Source organism: Cervus canadensis, chromosome 31 (assembly GCF_019320065.1).
Source record: "Cervus canadensis isolate Bull #8, Minnesota chromosome 31, ASM1932006v1, whole genome shotgun sequence".
NCBI lineage: Eukaryota > Metazoa > Chordata > Mammalia > Artiodactyla > Cervidae > Cervus > Cervus canadensis.
In genome coordinates this window covers 37,805,277-37,826,874 of record NC_057416.1, presented here as the reverse complement: position 1 = coordinate 37,826,874, position 21,598 = coordinate 37,805,277, and the positions used below count along the sequence as shown (strand labels likewise).

At 37.4% G+C, this 21,598-nt stretch overlaps 1 protein-coding gene across 3 annotated transcripts in view; it reads right to left on the bottom strand.

Moving 5' to 3' along the window:
* TOP2B (DNA topoisomerase II beta) overlaps positions 1–21,598 on the bottom strand; it is a 61,188-nt gene that overhangs the window by 3,845 nt on the left and 35,745 nt on the right. For all 3 annotated transcript variants that reach the window (XM_043454579.1, XM_043454577.1, XM_043454578.1), the window contains exons 19-33: positions 20,501–20,622; positions 20,154–20,302; positions 18,759–18,990; positions 17,102–17,236; positions 16,288–16,488; positions 14,680–14,875; positions 14,441–14,532; positions 11,491–11,646; positions 11,248–11,331; positions 9,766–9,960; positions 7,335–7,479; positions 6,953–7,114; positions 5,021–5,222; positions 4,030–4,109; positions 585–695 (exon numbers count right to left, since the gene is read on the bottom strand). In XM_043454579.1, the coding sequence (XP_043310514.1) occupies positions 585–695; positions 4,030–4,109; positions 5,021–5,222; positions 6,953–7,114; positions 7,335–7,479; positions 9,766–9,960; positions 11,248–11,331; positions 11,491–11,646; positions 14,441–14,532; positions 14,680–14,875; positions 16,288–16,488; positions 17,102–17,236; positions 18,759–18,990; positions 20,154–20,302; positions 20,501–20,622 (2,262 nt within the window). The remainder of the gene's footprint in view (positions 1–584; positions 696–4,029; positions 4,110–5,020; positions 5,223–6,952; positions 7,115–7,334; positions 7,480–9,765; positions 9,961–11,247; positions 11,332–11,490; positions 11,647–14,440; positions 14,533–14,679; positions 14,876–16,287; positions 16,489–17,101; positions 17,237–18,758; positions 18,991–20,153; positions 20,303–20,500; positions 20,623–21,598) is intronic.

Below are 21,598 nucleotides of genomic sequence, written 5' to 3'. Positions count from 1 at the left end.
ACAAGGGTGGGATGTGTGCCGCCCTTTTCAAATGCTAAAGGTACATTCCAAACTGTTTACTGTCTTGCTGGCTAAGTAGTGAAGCTCTTTTAAACACGGAGCACTAACACCTCCTTCAAGGGATGTGCCTTAGTGCTAGTAACAGATTCGTGACTCAGCTCAGCCTGGTGATAGACAACCTGAGGCTGTGGAACAGAGAAGCCACCTGACTCACAAAAGGGCCCCGTGAGCCGACCAGCGGCTCCAGGGACGAGTGAGGCAGGCCCCGCGGCCACGACCAGCTGCGCGAGGACAGTCTCGCCACAGCAGGCCGGTACTAGAGAGCTGGCTTTTGATAGCAGCACATGTGATTATAAGAGCTTTAAAAGGAGACCTGACAGACATTTTAATAATTACCTCAGTAGTTGAGAAAACCAGACGGATTCTCTGTATGTACATTTATACTTTAGAGCTGTTTTCTATTGAAGTACTAGTGCAATTAGTTTCAAATTATATTAAATTTCCTTTAAAATCAACTATATATAAAAAAAATCAACTATATATGACTTATATGATGCTTGACAAAAATAAATGTAAGTACATACCCTTTTTAGCAGCTACTGTTTTACTTGGAACTTTTTCTGTTTGCTTCAGACCAAATGATGGTGAAAATACAGAAGCAGAATCTTCTTCATTACTGTCAAATTTAGCTGAATCTAAAAATTAGTTATTTTTTTCAGTAAAGAGATTCTATAAGGACCACTAAGTAGTTAAACTTTATTTTTACTGATGACATCTCTAGCTAGATAATAAATCTTTATATTTTGTGATCATATAATCCACAATATACAAACAGCAGAAATAAAAATATTACAATGTTGTATTTCAAAAATGTTAACTCTGTAAAACCACATAGAAATGCAGAGAGTAATAAAAATTCTTAATACTCCCAAATGCTAATCATTTAAAACTGATCAATTCAAAAATACTGGTTTTAAAATGAGATATTTAATAAAAGTTCTCACTGTGATTATTTTAGTATATACACAGCTAATTAACCATTTCAGGAATATCAATAACAACATTCAACATTTTTACATCATTTAAGTTTAATTTAAAAGGCAAGTAGGTACCTTCAGTTTACTTTTACACTCAATTTAATCAGTTTTCCCCTCCATCCTTCCTTTCCTCAAACCAAAAAGGTAACTTGGGTGTGAGTGAGACTTTTATATGGCTGTTCTGACAGGCCTTCAAAAATGCATTATCCATATATACATTAGAACATGTACCAGATCTATGTCTGTCTGTCCACAGGTATGACATCACCAAATGGTCAGTAGTGAAATCAGATTGATGATACTCTCTGCAGCCAAAGAAGCAGCTCTACATCCACAAAAAGACGACCTGGAGCTGACTGTGCTCAGATCATCAAGCTCCTTATTGCAAAATTCAGGCTCAAACTGAAAAAAGCAGGGAAAGCCACTAGGCCATTCAAGTACAATCTAAATCAAATCTCTTATGATTATACAGTGGAGGTGACAAATACATATAAGGAATTAGACCTGGTAGAGTGCCTGAAGAACTATGGAGGTTTGTAACCCTGTACAGGAGGCAGTGATCAAAACCATCCAAGAGAAAAACACAAGAAGGCAAAGTGTTGTCTGAGGAGGCTTTACAAATAGCTGAGAAAAGAGAAGCAAAAGGCAAAGGAAAAAGGGAAAGACACCCAACTGAATGAAGAGTTCCAGAGAATAGCAAAGAGACCTAAGAAAGTCTTCTTAAGTGAACAATGCAAAGAAATAGAGGAAAACCAGAGAATGTGAAAGACTAGAGATCTCTTCAAGAAAACTGGAGATAAGGGAACATCCCATACGAGGATGGCCATGATAAAGGACAGAAATGGTAAGGCTCTAACAGAACAGATTAAGAAGAGGTGGCAAGAATACACAGAAGAACCATACAAAAAATGATCCTTAATGACCCAGATAACTGCGATGGTGTGTGGTCTCTCACCTAGGACCAGACATCCTGGAGTGTGAAGTGGCCCTTAGGAAGCATTACTATAAACAAAGCTAGTGGAGGTGACGGAACTCCAGCTGAGCTATTTAAAATCCTACACGATAATGCCGTTAAAGTGCTGCACTCAGTATGTCAGCAAATTTGGGAAACTCAGCAGTGGCCACAGGACTGGGAAAGGTCAGTTTTCATTTCAATGCCAAAGAAGGGCAGTGCCAAAGAAAGTTCAAACTACCACACAATTTCACTCATTTCACATGCTAACAAGGTGATGCCCAAAATCCTTCAAGTTAGGCTTCAGCAGTATATGAACCAAGAACTTCCAGATGTACAAGCTGGATTTAGAAAAGGCAGAGGAACAAGAGATCAAATTGCCAATGTTCGTTGGATCATAGAGAAAGCAAGGGAATTCCAGAAGAACATCTTCAGTTTCATTAACTATACTAAAGCCTTCTGACTGTGTGGATCACAACAAACTCTTGAAAATTCTTAAAGAGATGGGAATATCAGACCACCTTTCCTTTCTACTGAGAAACGAGTATGCAGGTTAAGAAGTAACAGTCAGTGCCAGGCATGGAACAATGAACTGGTTCAAAACTGGGTAAGGAGTATGTCAAGGCTGTATATTGTCACCCTGCTTATTTAACTTATATGCAGAGTATATCATGAGAAATGCTGGGCTGGATGAAGCACAAGCTGGAATCAAGGTTGCTGGGAGAAATATCAACAACCTCAGATATGTAGATGATACCATTCTAATGACATAGAGTGAAGTGGAGCTAAAGAGCCTTTTGATAAGGGTGAAAGAGGAGAGTGAAAAAGCTGGCATGAAACAACTTTCAAAAAATTAACATCATGGTATCTGGTCCTATCACTTCATGTCAAATAGATGAGGAAAAGTGGAAACAGGGACATTTTATTTCCTTGGGCTCCAAAATCACTGTGGGTGGTGACTGCAGCCATGAAATTAAAAAGCACTTGCTCCTTGGAAGGAAAGCTGTGACGAACCTAGGCAGCATATCAAAAAGCAGACACATAACTTTGCCAACAAACATCTGTATGGTCAAACTATGGTTTTCCCAGTGGTCATGTATGGATGTGAGACTTGGACCATAAAGAAAGCTGAACACTGAAGAATTGATGCTTTTGACTTATGGTGCTGGAGAAGACTCTTCAGAGTCCCTTGGACAGCAAGGAGATCAAATCAGTCAATCCTAAAGGAATTCATTGGAAGGGCTGATGCTGAAGCTCCAATACTTTGGCTACATGATGTGAAGAGCAAACTCATTGAAAAAGACCCTGATGCTGAGAAAGACTGAGGGCAGGAGGATATGGGGGCAACGGAGGATGAGATGGTTGGATGGCATTACTGATTCAATGGAGAGGAGTCTGAGCAAGCTCCAGGACATAGTGAAGGACAGGAAAGTCTGCGCACTGCGGTCCATGGTGTCACAGAGTCAGACATACCTTAGCATTTGAACGATGACAGTCTACATGTTTATCTAGCTACATGAATGTGTATTAAAAAAATGGAAAATAGTAACTCAAATATAACTAGATTTGTTTTGACCTTAGAAATTCTACACACAAATGTAGGCAATTAAAAAAAGTATGCACACTGATTAAATTTGCTTCTATGAAGGTTTTGTCTTATAGCTACTAGAATTTAGTAAAACAAATTGGCATATTGGTAGGCTTGTAGCTTTAAACATCCTGTCATAAACCTACTCTCATTGCCATGAAAATTTTCAGCCTTCCAACGTTTCTGTCTGTACTTTTTTCTCCTTAAAACACTCACACTCCTCACCCCTCACCCACACAAACATGTCAGCACCTGCTTCTCCACCTAAGTGCTTCCATAATGCTAACATTGACCATAATGCCAACATTGACCATTCAGTTGGAACTCACATCAGGAAAAAAATAAACCTTATTACACTGAAGAAAATGTAAAGAGAAAGTAAGTTTACTACTCATAAAAGAAGCCATAGCAATAATATGTAAATAACCAATGAAAAGATGAAATGAGCATACCATCTTCTGACTTCTGAGAGTATGAAGGAAAAGAGAAGAGAGTCCCAAAATCCTGACTCTTCTTGTCGTGGGAAGACTTTCTATTAAAGAGAAAGAAATTAATCACCACTTAAGCCATGATCTCAACCTTGAAAATGTATATATAATATTTATTGCAAGGTTATAATTACAGAGCAGTTTAGCTCTCACGTGTTTCTCTTTGTAAAACACAGGGCACCCAAACTCCTTTTTGCTCTCTCATTAGTGTGCATACACAGAGACAAGACAAAACAATTACTTAACAGAAAAGCAAAAGTTCCAAGTTAATCAAAATACCACAGAGTTTTATGGTTGACAAAACCACTTCAGAATTTAACATCAGTAAATTATTGGCAAAAATCCAAGAAGAAAGTCAGTTTCTGTCAGAGGAGGCAATAATCTGATTTCTCATACTTTACTGCATGTGGTAAAATACTTCCTTAAAAATCTGAAATAGTTGACAAACTTCATATCCTACATGTTACCTGTTCCCAAGCACCAGAGGCAAGAAAAGTCAACCACGACAAAAGCACAGGAGGTAAAGTAAACCTCCCAATTCTAGAGACTTCATAACTTTTCTCTGAACCAAGCTTGTCAAGTTATGTCCCACACACCTGCTGCCTAATTTTTTAAATGGAATTTTACAGAACACAACTACACTCATCCATCCACATATCATTTATGGCTGCTTTTTTGCTACAGTGGCAGTACTGAGTAGTTCAAGAGACCATGTGGCCTGCAAAGCCTAAAATGTTTACTATTCCAAATTTTTATGGAAAACATTGGCCAACCTATGCTCTCAACTATAAGCAACAGTTATGTAAACAGCTACAATATTAACCAGATTTATTCCTTCAATGAGGAGGGCCTCACCCAGAATGGTAACAGTTTCTTGGTGCTTACTGTGAGATCTGACAGAGGCCAAGACACAGGACTGCACATGTCACTGAAGAGCTGTTGCCGTGCTACTTACTCCGGAATAGCTTTCGATTTGCCTGGTGAGAATGTGTATTCATCTTTATCCAGGCCATCTGAAGGAACAAATTCATCTTCTCCATCATTTGTTATGGGAGATGCTTTAACTTTCAATTCCTCTAAATCATTATTGTCATCATCATCATCAGCATCATCCTCCTCTTCTTCTGAGAAATCAAATGTATACTTTGGCCGTTCAGCTAGGACAAAAATAAAAATGACTTTAAACCCAGCTTTATCAAAGTGAAATATTATTTCAAACCATACACACTTGAAAAATAATTCAGCAGTCTCTGAAAACATGCAAGAGAAGACGACAAGCGTTAGAGAATAAAAGTGCCCAAGTTTGGCCTCAGTTACTCGGAGAGTCTTAACGTCTAGCCTGCACTCCCAGGAGGCTCTGGGGTCATGCTTAGGTGTCAGAAGAACGTGACATGATCCTGATGAGATCATCAGGATGCTGCTTTTCATGCTTAAATGTTACTGCAAACAGTGAGGAAAGGAGACATGGTCACTGTAAAAGTGACTACTAATATGTGATTCCCCCATTTCTGCAATTACAAAAGACAACTTGTATATCTTTAGAAAGTGCTTTCTCTTAACTTCTTACATAAAAACTTCTATCATCTCTCTTCACAGTAGTTTTACCATGAAATAATAAAAATAGTAATTTTTCAGATGAATCAGGAGAAACAGAGTTAAGATCTCAATATATTAGCAAAATAATATAACACATAAAAAAGCACCCACTGTGGAGAAGGGCACACTGGTATAATGCAAATAAGCTATACTATAATTTCTAGCATATAACTATGGAATAAAATTTTAAAGTCATTTGGATGCTATGCAACTTAATACTTCATTTTAAATGTATGGGAAAAGCCTAAGTACAATTTTAAAGCTGTTAATAAATTAATTTTCATGTAACTTGATACAGTATTAAAGTTCACCTCTGAATTAATGCAACATTGTAAATCAACTATAGTCTAACAAAAAAAAATTTTTACCTCTGTCACCTATGTACTTTAGGAAAAGAAATTCAATTACTTAGTGATTGAAGGCCTGAAATAATAAAAGTATCTCCCAAAGAAAACAATAAGAATGTTTTTTCATTTTATGTAAATTAGGACTTAAAATTTGAGAAGAACCTATAAAATAAGACACTCATCAGTTTTTCAGTATTTGAAGACTTCAAATTAATAAATATTCACAAAGGATCAAATCACATGCCTAATACTAATATACACTAACAAAATGGGATTCTACAACCTAAACTCTGGCCCTGCAATTATCTAAATAATGCTGTGTGCATATGAACCAGACTATGAGGTAGGGAAATTTCTCATGACATGAGAGAGACGACACGACGCAAGGAAACGGACGCAGCACTGCCTGTGGACCGTCACTGCCCGTGCCCTACACCAAGGGGCACACGCGTGTGCTCAGTCCCTCAGCCCAGCTCTCTGCAGCCCCCTGGGGCTGTAGCCCAGCAGGCCCCTCTCCAGGCAAGAACACTGGAGTGGGATGCCGAGCCCTCCTCCAGGGGACCCTCCCGACCCGGGGATGGAACCCATGTCTCCTGCGTCCCCTTCCAGTGGCAGGTGGATTCTTTACCACTGAGCCCACATCAAGGTACATTTTCTAGCAAACATCTCCAAACTACGGACAGAATGTAACCCAAACTTTATCACAGAAGTCAGTAAGAAAACACTTTCTCCAAATTTCACTTTGGAGAAATGTATGTCCAACTTTGCTAGAAAAGATCATTCTATAAAGAAGGCTTTTTGGTCTTTGTGAACTACCTTCTGAAATACTAATGGTTTACTACTTCAGTAATATTGATGATATTAATAATACCAACTTATGAGTAATACTAACTTTGTCAAACCACAAAAAAATGATAAAATAAGTATAAAATATATCAGAATACCAGCCGCTCTCCTAAGTAAAGAGTCTCTTGGAATAACCACAGGTTCTGTTTCTTCCAAGTCACTTTCTGACTTGGATTCATCATCTGACCAAGGATTTCGTTTCTTCACTTTCTTTGCACTGGGTTTACCAGATGATGTAGGTGTTTTTCTCACCCTGGTACCTAAACAGAAATGAGTAACAATAAGGTATATATCAATACTTATCCAAATATCATTAGTAAAAATAAAACTATTATAACTAAAAGTTCATTATAAAGTAATGTTTGTGAGAACTGAAGATATTACTTCAACTACCAGAAAAAACCACAGTCAAAAGCATCTACTAATGCCCTGAACATACACATCTTCTCACAAACAAAAAACTGTGTAATGGCTCCTCACCAGGTTCTTTTTTCTCCCTTTTGGGTTTAGGACCTTTGTTTACAGGAGCTGATGGGATTAATGCTTCTTCTCCTGTGCCTTCTATTGCTGCTCCACTGAACTCTTCATCAAAGTCCACTTTTACTGTTGTGGTGTCCAGATCACCCTACACATTAAAAAGAAAGCCAAACCATCAGTAAAAATAAAAGCTGAATTAATATCATATGTACTTTAGAGGTACATTTCTGGTCAATAGATAGCTTTTCTGTATCAGATGAATAAAAGAATGCGTGGGTCTACTGAGGCCCCAAGAGATGACATTGATCAGACCATGCTTTATATGTAGCTATGGAAAATGATCGTGCTTACCACTCTAATCTATTAGTGCATTCTATGAGATGACAGCTACTTAAAACTGTAAGAAATAAGAAGGCAGCTTCTGATTATCCAAGGGACTTTCACACTCAAAGCTAAGGACAAGGTACCAAAAGGTACCTGAAAAAAATTCATTGCTATAGCTCAGGCTTCTATCCACTAGGAAAAAACCTTCAGATTATTGAAGATGATAAAAATAATCTTCAGATTATTATTATGAGAATAAAACATGACATGTCATATACTGCTAAGCATAAGACAAAGTCCCCTGACCCTGAAATGGAGAAAGAACAGTGACCCGTGAGAAGTGAGCAATCCTGCCCAGGGCAGGACAGACAACAGGGAAAAGGAGCCTTTTCCACTGGGCACTGAAGACTTGGGAACATCCACCAAGTGAGCAGAGTGAGGAGGGAAAAGACAATGACCCAGTCTGCTGGGCCTCGAGGAGAGCTGAGAGGAAAGGTCCATCATGTCTGACTCTCTGAGACCCCATGGACCGCAGCTCACCAGGCTCCTCTGTCCATGGGATTCTCCAGGCAAGAACACTGGAGTGGGCTGCTATGCCCTCCTCCGGGGCACCTTCCCGATCCACAGATAAAACTGGTGTCTCTTATGTCTCCTGCATTGGCAGGCGGGTTATTTGCCACTAGCGCCACCTGGGAAGCCCAAGGGCAGCCAGGTGGAAGCTAAATCACTGCACATGAGGGGTCACTGTGTAATAACCAGTCTTGTCTTTTGGAAACATCACCCCGGTGGAAAGAGATAAGACAGAGGAATGAAGTGAAGAAGGTGGAGTCAGGACTGGTTGATGAGACAGAACTGCGGGGAGCCACATGACTCACCTTAAACTGCCTCAGAGAAAATATACTGAATCCTAAGACAGTGTCAATGGGGACCAAGATAAAGAGCGTGGATTTTGGGACTCTTTTATAGTCAGTCAGTAGGACAGAGTTACTGATTAAATGAGATACTCATCAGCTTCTGGCCTATGTTAGTGATGGCTGATCATGCCAGAAGCTAGATCAGGCAGAGGCAGGAGGGGAGTTTTAAAATCAGGAGGATTAAGTCAGGCATGCTGAACCTGTAGAGCTTGGGGGCGTTCTGATGGCTGTGTAAGTCCAGCTCTCCTGGAACCATGACCGCTTCAGGACATTGACTAAAGAGTCATCAAGTGATAAAAGCTCTAGGCACAAACGCAGTCACTGAGGGAGACTACGAAAGACGCAGAGAAATGTGCTGAGAACGGATCCTGACTAACACCATGGGAAATGGAGAGAAGAGAAGCCATCTCTGAGAAGAGCAAGCTGTGTGTAGGTGGATGTGTGAGACCCCGGTTCTCAGCACAGCAGGAGAGGGCTCCCCCACACCCCAGTGCCCCACCCAGGGTCCACTCTCTCTCTGCACAGAGAGCCCTCCGGCCTCAGCCAGCGCCTGGGCTCGTCTCCCGAGTTCCCAGGTCCACCCGGCACGCTCTGCTTCTACAGCCTGCCCAGAACAGTCAGCCTTTCTCCTTGCAACCATCAGGCTCCTGCCTCCTCAGCTCTGAGATGTTTCCTTCCTCTGGCTAACTGCCCCCCATTCTCCAGGAGGCTTTTAAATCCACTATAACATCAATCAACCCAATGATATAGGCTGTGGCTGATGATCTTTTAACTAAAGGTAAAAACAAATAGTAAAAGATGACAGTTTACTTCAAAAGTCAAACAGACCTTTTTCTACTGTAAGACTTCCTTAACTGGTCATGATACAGAACTAAAGTTTATAGTTTATACTTGTTGTTGCTATTGTTCCATGATTTTAATTTAGAATACTGAGTAGAATACTTCTCTCTCTTTTTAGAAATGGGATCAAGTAAGTCGCTCTTTACATATATGTGGGTCCTTGAATAATATGTCTTCATCCTATGTATGGATCAACTGCTTCCATGGAACAAATGACTTCCTATCACAGTGAAATAGCGATACATTTGAAACAAAAAATACAGCACGATTTCAGTACACAGTAAAATTACAATTCCTACAAACATCATTCCTGAGGTGGAGCCCACCCACAAGCTAGAGGAGGAGCCGTGTGCTACCTTTCTCTTCTTCAGCAGCTTCTTGCTGGCATCTGCCTTCATGGCAGTGATCTCGGGAACCACTCTCCTACCGTAAGGGGAGGGCATCGTCTCTTCTAGCTGAAGCTTCTTCACCTTAGGCTTGCCAACTTTCCCCTTGATTGCTTTTCCGGCCATTCCAGCCAGAACGTCTTCTCGTTCCTGCGCTTCCACTTTCTGGAGAGGAATCATTAAGGATGGGGAGGAGGGTGGGGCATAAACAACTCATCAGAAAAGACAATTGGAACTGCAGAAGTCAAAGTTCAATTTTATTCACTCAATAAGGAACAGAGCTTTCTTTTCAAGTGATCTAACCTAAGGAAAAAACAATTCTAAATCAGAAGGCCTGGGCTGTAGTCCCATTTCTATCTAACAAATTTCTCATTTGTAAGACGAGGGGGTTGTAACTAAATGACCTACATGGTCCCTTTCCAATTCTAGAACCCCATGACATATTATGGGATCAGGACTGTTGATGACCTGGTATCATCAGATGCCTAGCAAATCATACAAAAAGGCAGTTCTGGTAACAAATATGAAGCCATTCTTTACTCTTGCTTTACCTTGCTTGAATCTTAATGGATATTAATTTTTAAATGTGTAAGTCAGCAGGGAAAAGTCTCAAATTTTTAAAACATCTAATTCATAACAACAGAAGAAAAGTATAAACCAAGGCAACACGTGATATTGTGATACTTGAAAGATCATTAAAATTCCAGAAATTCTATTAGGCAATTAATATACCACACTTATTCTGAAGAGTTCGAATTCTGACTTAGGTTATAAAACTAGAGCATGTGGACAATAAATCAATGAAGCACCTAAAACCAATAAATATAATATCATGATTAATAATAAATAGTAATCTACCTTGTACTATTCAAAATTAGACGATCATATTGCTACCATGAATACAATTCTAAGATTTTAAGTGAGTTAATTGCTTAAAAATAAATTAGGCAATTTTAGGAAAAGTTTGTATTTTATATCTTTCTCTACATTTTTTCTTTTGTTTTTAAACATGGAATTCTACTTGGAGAAAAATAAATTTTAAAAAATTTTAAATTTCTCTGTTAAAAGTCTAAAGAGACTATCATTCTACTTTTTAAAAATCAAATACCTATATTCAATCACATATATATATATTGTTCTTACCTCTTTCAGGGGAAAACATTAAAATTGAAGCAATAAGCTAATTTGAAGTCAGTTAAGCAGTTTTAACTAGTAGAGAGTATTAGAATTTAACTCATTCTAAATTCCCACTCCATAGCTTTTATTCATCTATATCAGACATAACTTTTTTTTATGACTTCATATAGCTAGAAGCTTAATCCTCTGCAGCTTATAAACACATTAACCTTTGTAGAGTTAAAGGAAATCCTGAGATAATTTAATTTTAAAAACTTTCATTTTGTTTGATAAACATTACTCTTTCAAATATATTTTAATGGAGACTTAACCTACATCCAGTTCTTCAACAAAAGCTGCTAAATCTTCTTTCCAAAGATCTGAAGGAGATTTCCTTTTAAGATCACTGACCTCTCGCCCCTATAATAAAAAAGTAGTGTGATTTAAACATTCAATTATAAATGTATAATTTTAAAATGGATACATAAAGGATATATAAAACTATTTTTGGAAAAGAAAAATAAATATATGGAAAACACTGAAATAGTTTCAAATTATTTAACCCACAGAAGTTCATACTTTTGCATCTCTCTGTTTAATCAGTTCTTCAACTTTTTCTTTAGTAAGAGACCATAGAGACATATTTAAAATATAGTTAAAATCAGGGCCTGAAGGAGTTCCTGAATCAGAGGAACTATCATCATGCTGGTTTTGTGATTCTTCCTCTTCTGCTGCCTGCAAAAAATAATAAACTTTATATTAAAGTCCTGTATAATATGAAATCAATGTTGAATTTTATTGAATACTAAGTTTAAAATTCCACACATGCTACACTCTTAAAGCTACATCTTCAGGGTGGTGGGTTTATTTTAGATTATCTACAAGATTATCTATGCAAATATATTTCCTATAAAAAGTTTAAATTTTCTAAAAATGCAAAATAATGTCATCAAAAGGAATAGTATATTCAGCCTCTATTCAGGAATCTGGTGAAAAATTAACTGCTTGAGAAGACACCACATCTTAAATGTAACAGAGCAGAAGTAATATTCTATCATGCATTTTGTCAGATCTTTGCATTGGAGAATGAATGAACAATTGAAACCTAAAATAAATATGTTTTACAGTAATAATAAATATGCTAAGATAGTCAGTCACTAAGGGTGAATTCTTAATAAAAATTTTCTCAAGCAAGAACACTCAAGTAAGGACTAAGAAAAATTCACTTAAGAGTTGAAGAGCTGGTAGGTTAGAGTAAAAATTCTAAGGGTTATTCAAAAATTGTATTCATAAGGTCTTTTTTTCACAGAAATAGTTACAATTAAAACAATCTTCTTACACTAATACTAAATTTCAAAATCAAATGAATTTATTATAAGTGACATCATCTTTAAAATTTTTTAAATAACAACAGCTGTTAAAATAAATTTGAATCTCAATTGTTAAAGGCACTCAGATCATTAAAAATGACTGAGTTAGCCATGATACTCCATAAAACAAAAAGTCCACTTCCAGTAATCAAAAAAAAGAAAAAAAGCCTTACAGTTTTTAAAGTTTTACAATTTTAAATTTTCAGTAAAATAATGTATATATACAAATTAAGTTTATTTTAGAAGAGATAAAAATAAAAATTACAAGAAAGATGCTTCATTACATTAAAAGTATAAACTCAGTTAAGTAACATTATCCAAGTAAGGAATGCTGTTGTTCAGTTGATAGATTATAAGTACCTAGATAATTGATGACAAATTAATACAGTCTACAGCTTTTAAAATTTCTTCATGAAATAGTGTGCTGCTATGGAATTTCTTACACTACCATTAAAATACTATTAGGAAAAAAAAAAGAAAAGAAAAAAAAAATACTATGAGGGTGTCAGGTGTCATAAAATCCTATTTAGACCCACATTTCAGAAGTCTGTTTGCTCTAGGCTTTAATGACACACCAAGTATTGTTAATGAGTGCTCCATAAATGTGTGTATCTATCGCTGTTAACATGAAGATGACTAAGGATACTTTCAGGGGGAAAAAAAAACACCGCTTTTCAAGTTCCAGTGACAATTCTACCATGCTTTTGATCTTCTAATTATCTACTTTATAATTCTCTCTCCTCCAACTCTACATAACAGGACACTCTTGTAAGAGCAGCTCCTTCTGTTTCTGAAACCCCCAAAGTGAACAACACATGGTCAAGATGCTGGAAGATTTTTGAGGGTAACAATGAAAGTATTGAAACCAAACATGTGCTTTTACCCATGAGGTCTATTTTCACCAGAAAGGCATTCTCAAACCCAAAACCCTTTTATTTTTAAAAACTAAACATAAAATTCATTACCTTACTAGCAAAAATTTTTAAGATATAATTTAAACCAACAGTGATACAGAAGGGCAAGCAGTGTATAAACCATAACTTGGGGTTTAAGAATGCAGTAAAACACGCTGAAAGGAAAGCAAGTGCTTAAAGCATCTTAATTTTGAATACTCTCCCACTTTGTCCTACCCACTTCCCTCAATGAATAAACCTATTATCTCAATATGTAATTTGATGTATAATTCATTTTAGTTTTATTCTAATATATGTCATTCTAATGACAGTTCAAAATTGAAAAAACTTTCATGTAAGTGAAAGCAGTATTTCTATGTAGTTTGAAATATATGAAAAACATTATGGTTGAGAACTCAGATGCTGGGAAGTTTAATGTTTCAGTGCAAGTTATATCACATAATCATAACTATTTTTGAAAATGCAAACATTATCAGTATTATATATGTATATAATATTCAATTAAGTATCTGAAAACTAATCATTTCCAAATTTCTTCTTTTTTGTACATTTGTGTTCTCAGTCACAATGTGGTATGACCTCTTTAAATTATCCACAGCAGCAAGAAGCTAATTTTTGAGAGAACTCTCAAAGTTTCAATATTCCATTCACTGAATTAGTATTAGTACTCTATGATCTAAAATGGACAATTAACAAAACATCAGACTTTTAATCTGAAGTCCCAGGGTTTAAATCTCCAGCTAAAGATCTAAGCCAAGGTCACAGCATACACATGGGGCTCAATAAATACTGGTAAGTATTGACCATTCCATCTCTCATATCCCCAGAGTGCAGCAAAACCAGATCAAGGGAGTGGTGACTCCAGACTATGACTGCAGACTGCCCGGGGGAAATCATTTACGCATGACCAGAGCAGTTCCCAGAACGACCCGCACCACATACCACCACCACCACCATCCTTTAACAGCAGCTCACAAAGAAGGCCGAGGAGACTGAGCTACTCCTCAGACCCGGAGGCACAGTCCAGCCCAGGCAGAGCCATGCTGGCCATGTGCTTTGGGGCGGGTGTGCACTGCAAACCCTGTACCACATCCGTTTCGTGGATAAACAGAGGACTTCGTCTCCAAACACACCACTCAGCACCGTTAGCAGTACTAAATTCAAAATTCAGGGGTTGGGTTTTTGGTTCGCTTTGGAAGTTGCTTTTAAAAGCTTCTCTGAATGTCTCATTCTGCAAATGATTACCTTTTCTTGTGCTTCTTTCCAGGCTTTCACTGGGTCAGATTCATAACCTCTCTGGACTAACATTTGAATCAAATCTTTCTTTGACCTATTCTCTATGTGAGGGAAAAATAAAGTTAGGATCAAGAAAAGAGATTCAATTTGTATTTGTTTATATTCTACTGATAAAAAATGTCTTCTATTAATAAAGTTTTTTTTTTCCATTTTAACTAATCTTCAAATTTTTAAAGGTTGCATCTTACCTATAGTGATTTTCCCTTGTATCTTCTCTAAAATGAAGCGGGCTTGATTATTAAGCTTAGTAGACTCTGCTCCCAACATTCCTACAAGCCACTCCTTTCGTAAACCATAATAGCTTAATCGTAAATCAAAGAATTCTTTCAAAATATCTTGCACAGTTTCATACTTCTTCAGACATCCCATATGATCAAAGAGTACCTATGCAAAACACAAAATTTTCAAAGATTGTATAAATCTGTGTTGGTATTTTTAGCTTGTATTATGTCTTACAGTATTTAAAATAACCATAATACACTTACATGAATACACACCACTCCTAAAAGCCAGAACCAAAATTACACATTTCTGTGAATATTCCTTTGGTAACTTTGAGAAATGGATAAAATTCAATTCTCAAAACAATGAAAATATGTTAAGTTGGAATAAATTTTTAAGATAGGACTTTAAAATAAGGTTCTTATTTAAAACTGTATCAACTATGGCTATAAAACCACCTAATATTTTTTTTCAAACTAAAAAGAAACCCATTCTATCTGTAAGTTTTTAAATTTAAAATGTTTTTCAATTTTAAATGTTAAGTTTAAAGTTCTCTCTTTCCCATATATTCAGTGGATGTGCATTTGCCTCTCTTTTGATTTTTTGAAATGTGCTATAATTCACTCAATGGAGAAGGCAATGGCACCCCACTCCAGTACTCTTGCCTGGAAAATCCCATGGACGGAGGAGCCTGGTAGGCTGCAGTCCATGGGGTCGCTGAGTCGGACATGACTGAGCAACTTCACTTTCACTTTCATGCATTGGAGAAGGAAATGGCAACCACCTCCAATGTTCTTGCCTGGAGAATCCCAGGGACTGGGGAGCCTGGTGGGCTGCGTCTATGGGGTCGCACAGAGTCGGACACAACTGAAGCGACTTAGCAGCAGCAGCAAAATTCACTCAAACTTCAATTTAGGGAGAGATCTTACTTCTCTATCCTTTTTATCCTTTTTCTATCAATCATGGCACTTTTTCTCAGTCATTGTGATATTGCTGGATTTTTTTTTTTCTTTTTTAAGTCTAAAAGCTAATTTGGAATGGAACGAGAATAATCATACATACTCACTTTTATTTTCCTCCTCAATTATTTATAAGCTTAATAAAGCAGATTATAGTTACAAGAAGATGTGTTAGTCGCCCAGTCGTGCCCAACTCTTTGTGACCCCATGGACTGCAGCCCACCAGGCTCTTCTGTCCATGACATTTTCCAGGAAAAGATACTGGAGTGGGTTGCCATTTCCTTCTCCAACAAGAAGATGAGTACTTCACAATTAAAATGCTAATAGAGACAGACATAAGGCACACAGAAATCCTGCAATAATCACTACCAGAACTTCAAGTCAGTGTGTGTGAAAGTATGTGTACCCTGTGTATTCAAGACCAGATGCAAAATGCAGAGCTTGGGGAGGAGAGGATAATAGTAGAGAAAAAGGAAAGTACCTCTAGATTCCTTAGCAAACATACAAGAGGAGAAGCATTCAGACGTATTACACTCACTTGTGTCATGAAGCCAGATGCAAAAATCCCACTTACAAAATAAAAGGTTAAATTCATAGTAAATATAGTTCACGTACCATGGAATTACAAGTAAGAGTAGTTTGAAGTTTAAAAACTTTGTGCAATCCAGCAGCTTCTGCTTGTGCTAGCTTCTCTTCAGTCATTTTCACCACAAATTTCACAGTTGTATCAGTATGATATTCTTTATAATCAGAAATTAATGCTGGTGTTTTATCTGTTCCATTTAGCATAGGTTCTAAAACCTGTTCTTTGTATACCTACAAAAGATTTATAAATAAGTAATTCTTTCATGACACACATTCATGTTCTTAAACTATAAGTCACGCACTCTTTTAAAAATTCTCAATTCCAGTCAGAAAAAAGGGGAAACCTCCAGCTCCACCGTCTCCGGCCCAGCCACTGCAGTCAACAACATGTGGGGATCTTAATGGAGAAAGAAGATGACAAGGGCACGGCTCTGATCTGCTCAAAGGGTGAAAAGAGGCTGAGAGTACAAACAGGATGGCATCAACTAGAACTGACGACTCGACACCTGTACTGACTGACGTCAATTTACTGACCACACTTGCAAGGGTTCCAAACACTATTCCTTCCTCACTTCATACTCTACTCAAGTAGAGTATGTAGTAGAGTATCTACTAAAAAAGATAAGTCTTTTTAAAAGTTAGCTTAACTCATTCTACATTTAGATAAGTTAAAAAACATTTTAATTACAATTTGAATATTCAAATGAATGTGTCAAAAAATGCATGCAGGAATGTTTAAACACTCTACAGACTCAGGGCAAACAGAGATGGAATCCCATTCAAACCAGAACACACTGTCTAACGCAATCACCCTCTTCACAGGCAGCTTGCATCTTGTACCAACCTGTGTCCAAGTTCTGACGGGGAGCTCGGTAATCTCCACCGTGTTTCTGTCCACCACAAATATTTCACCACTGACTGCATACTGGTTTTGACCAAGTTCTTGGATAGTTCCTTTAAAGTTTTTGTAGTTTGGAAGCTGAAGAGAAAAATAAAAGTCCCTTACGGGCCCAACTCCTCACTGAGTGCCAGCGCCACCTCTGAACGCCCCCAGTCGGGCTCTCTTGCCAGCTCAGGTCCACGCGACTGAACCCAAACTCCTCTCATCCACAGCAGGCCCTCTTCACACAACCACTCAGGCTTGAGGTCACAGTGTCTGTTCTCAGAGGACCAACATTCCCCAGCCCTGAAACCTTAGTGTCATCTTTCATAGTCTTCAAAGTATATTACCTTTTTTTTCTCCCCAGCCTATTACCTAAATCCTTCCTTCTCCCGTACATTAAAAATTCTCTAAATTCAGATTCCTCAGATGTTGTTAGCTCTGCAGTCCAGAGCCAATGATCCGCCTTCCAGATCACTACTTATACGTCTCAAATATTTTAAATATTCTCACTTTCCTCTACCCAGCATGCCCTCACACCCTATATAACTATATGAATCACAGCCAAACAACAAGCCACCCCCCGCTTCTCTAACCCCTATTTGTTATTATCACTAAGCAGCTAGGTACGTAGTACAGGACATTTCTTTTCGCACACTGAACAACTATCACTATCTTCTGTCACCGTAAACCACATGCCCGGATGTCTTGCCTTGACAAAAGATTAACGTTTTGAAGACAGGGATCATAATATTTTATCTCACCACTTGGCACAGTATCATATATAGAAGATTATATATATGTGTATATATACATACACACACACATATGTATATGTAAGAAACATATTAACTTAATACTCAATGTATCTGAAATAATTCAAATAAAATGCTATAATCATTATAAGTAATTTGATACTTCTGTTAGAAATATTGTAAAGTACTTTAAAGTATTTAGGGGAAAAACAGATTTTAAATCACATTCAATCTAATTTTTTTAAATACAAAAATGAAATAAAACTTGGAGTGAAATACATAAAAATATTAAGTTTCTATATACATGGAGTATGTTTTCCTCTTTGCTTATGAATCTAGACGATTTTAAACCATGTAGAAAAAGGGTAAACCATGTAGAGAGGTTTTTCTTGGAGGGAGTTGGGGAAGAGCTGAACACAATGAATGATGTAAGGAAAGGGGAAAAGTAAATATGGAGACATATTAAAATACCTGCAGTGTGTTTTTAAGTATCCTCATGACTCTCTAACATGACTTAGTTGTTGAAGAACAATAAAAAGTTGCATATAACTTTATCATAGAAGCCTTATTCTTTACATAATTTAGACATTTGAAAGTTTGAAAAAAGCCTGAAATACTTTTACATTAAAATTTTAATAAACAGTTTCTCCCCATAAGCCTTATCTGCAGGCTTTTTGCAAACTTTTATCTTTTACTATAAGCACATATCAAGTTATACACTAACAAGGTCCTTACTGTCTAAAATATGTTCTAAATGAAAATGGTTCCATTACTTTTCTAAAATTAATGACTTCATAGTTCACACAATATCATTCGTTAAATACAAAAAAAAAAAACAATATAAGCAGTAAATTCTACACCATTACCATGGGATGAGGATCCAGGCCATCGAGCATGCGCCTGACATTGTTCACGATCTCTCTGGCATCGTAGTTGGGCAGCTTACAAGCCCACCCTGTGCCAATGCCTTCAGCACCGTTTATTAAAACCATGGGGATTATGGGGATATACCACTCAGGCTCCACACGCTGATTATCATCATAAAGGAATTTAAGCAAGTTGTCATCCACAGCAGGAAAAAGCAGTCTTGCTAAAGTGCTAATAAAAGGAAAAAGAGAAACATGCATCAATGTCACGGTTTGAGAAAAAAAAAAACTTTATATGTAAATTACTTGACATGTCAGAAATCTTTTAAGAGAATGCATTTAAAAATTTTGGTTCAGTTCAGTTGCTCAGTCGTGTCCGACTCTTTGCGACCCCATGAATCGCAGCACGCCAGGCCTCCCTGTCCATCACCAACTCCCAGAGTTTACTCAAACTCATGTCCATCGAGTCAGTGATGCCATCCAGCCATCTCATCCTCTGTCGTCCCCTCCTCCTCCTGCCCCCAATCCCTCCCAGCATCCGAGTCTTTTACAATGAGTCAACTCTTCGCATGAGGTGGCCAAAGTATTGGAGTTTCAGCTTCAACACCAGTCCTTCCAATGAACACCCAGGACTGATTTCCTTTAGGATGGACTGGCTGGATCTCCTTACAGTCAAAGGGACTCTCAAGAGTCTTCTCCAACACCACAGTTCAAAAGCATCAATTTTTCAGCACAAGTGCTTAAACTTGACAATAAAATTTACTTGACCTTATTACCAAATGTATTTCTCTCAGGCACAAAGCCAGAATAAAATGGCCCTGTTTTACTTATATTACTTACTGACTAACCTGCCTAAATTCTTCATATTGCTATATAACCTGGTAAGGATTTCCTCTTATTCTGACTAAACCACAAAACCCACTTTCAGCCTAAATTGTTAGATCAGAAAAATCCTTACATTCATTAGGACTGGCTTCACCAATAATTCATAAAAACCAAGATCAACATATTTCATTCTGTATGTGATCAAATACTTTGGAACACTCACCCTGAACATAACACTCAAGCTTCTCTCTCCATAGTTAAGTTAGTTAAGATGCTCAGTCGTGTCCGACTCTTTGCGACCCCATAGACTGTAGCCTACCAGGCTCCTCCATCCACCCATGGGATTTTCCAGGCAAGAATACTGGAGTGGGTTGCCATTTCCTTCTCCAGGGGGGGATCTTCCCAACCCAGGGATTGAACCCAGGTCTCCCACATTGTAGGCAGACACTTTTACCGTCTGAGCCACCAGGAAACATGGCTCTTTCTCCATAGTTACACTTCTATTACACATTTTGTTAGTTCCAATAACCTTCAAATAGTATTTATGCCATTATATCTGCAAATCATTACCTCAACATTGTGAAAATATAACGAGGGCTTGCAGCATCTTTGCCCCCATGAAGCCGAGTTCCAAACTGACCAATAGGCTGAAGCAAGTTGATGTTGTTGCTCCCCACAAAGTTCTGAGCCAAGTTCACAATAGTCATCATCAATGCTTGCTGCAGAACAGACACAGAATACATTCACAAAGTTCCTCCATGAATCTCATTTTTATTAAAACACAAATCCTCAATTCTTTAACATTTCCAAAGACCTCATAAAAGAAAAACCACTTGATTATGCTGAATTATCCTACTATCATTCTTCATGCCAGTAAGTGTAGCTCCCAATTAATTCCAGTCTCCATGCTGGCTTACTTCTCCGTGATGATAAGCAGACATCTCGGCCACAGACCCAGCCAACTGTGCAACTTTCACTTCACGTTTATCATTCCTCTTGAAACAAGTAAATAAAACTTTTCGCTGACCTGGTTTAAAACCTGGTTTTAAAAAGAAAAACCCTCTTTTAAAAATATCACTCAAAAAAAAATATTACTCAATAAAAAAAAATATTACTCAAGATTGAGTTGCAATGTTTCTTTATATGTGACAACAATGTGACAACAATGTTCTATATATTCAAGAGAAAAAAGCAAAGATATAGTCTGCTTACTAAAAATCACTAAAATTGCTGAGACTCTGTAACAAAATGAGTACCTACTAACATATTTTATACCATCTTAAGCTATTCTAAAAGTGAAGAACCAATTGAAAGACCCCTTCTAGTCTTAAAGAACTGCTGAGTGGCACCAAATTCCTTTCACAGGAGCTTCCAAACACTCATATTCCCAAAATGCCAGTTGTGATGAAAGTATCAGAGAGTCATCAAATAGCCTAAAAACTATTATTAGAATACCCTAAATCTGGAATGCTCTTATAAAGAAGAGATATGTTCTGGTAATTAAGAATGCAGGCTTTAGAATCTCACTAACCTGGATACTCTTCTCGACTTGGCCATGACTTTCTACAACTTACTAAACCATTAAGTCTCAGTGTAACATAATTACCTTCTTAATAAGGTGACCATAACGATTACATGAGATAATGTAAGCAAAGCACTCTACTTCCTGATCATTTTTCCTGCTCTAGACCAAGGAGCCCAGTAATAAACTTTTCAGTATATACTAGCTATCATCATCACCATGGGCCCAGAGCATAGAAGAAGCAAAAGGATAACAAAATATGGCCACTTTTCTTGAGAATTTTATAACCTAATTGAGGAGGCAAAATTAACATAAGTAAAATAAGAGGCACACAACTACTGGCATAGAAGTTTACAGCACCAGAGACCAATTTAGACTGCAATTTCTAGCGAAGACTTTGGAGACTGGGTATAACTTAAAGCTAAAACTAGATAGATTATAAAACCATCTGTTTTAGTTGAAAAACCAAGGGACATAAAGATGAACCAACTTT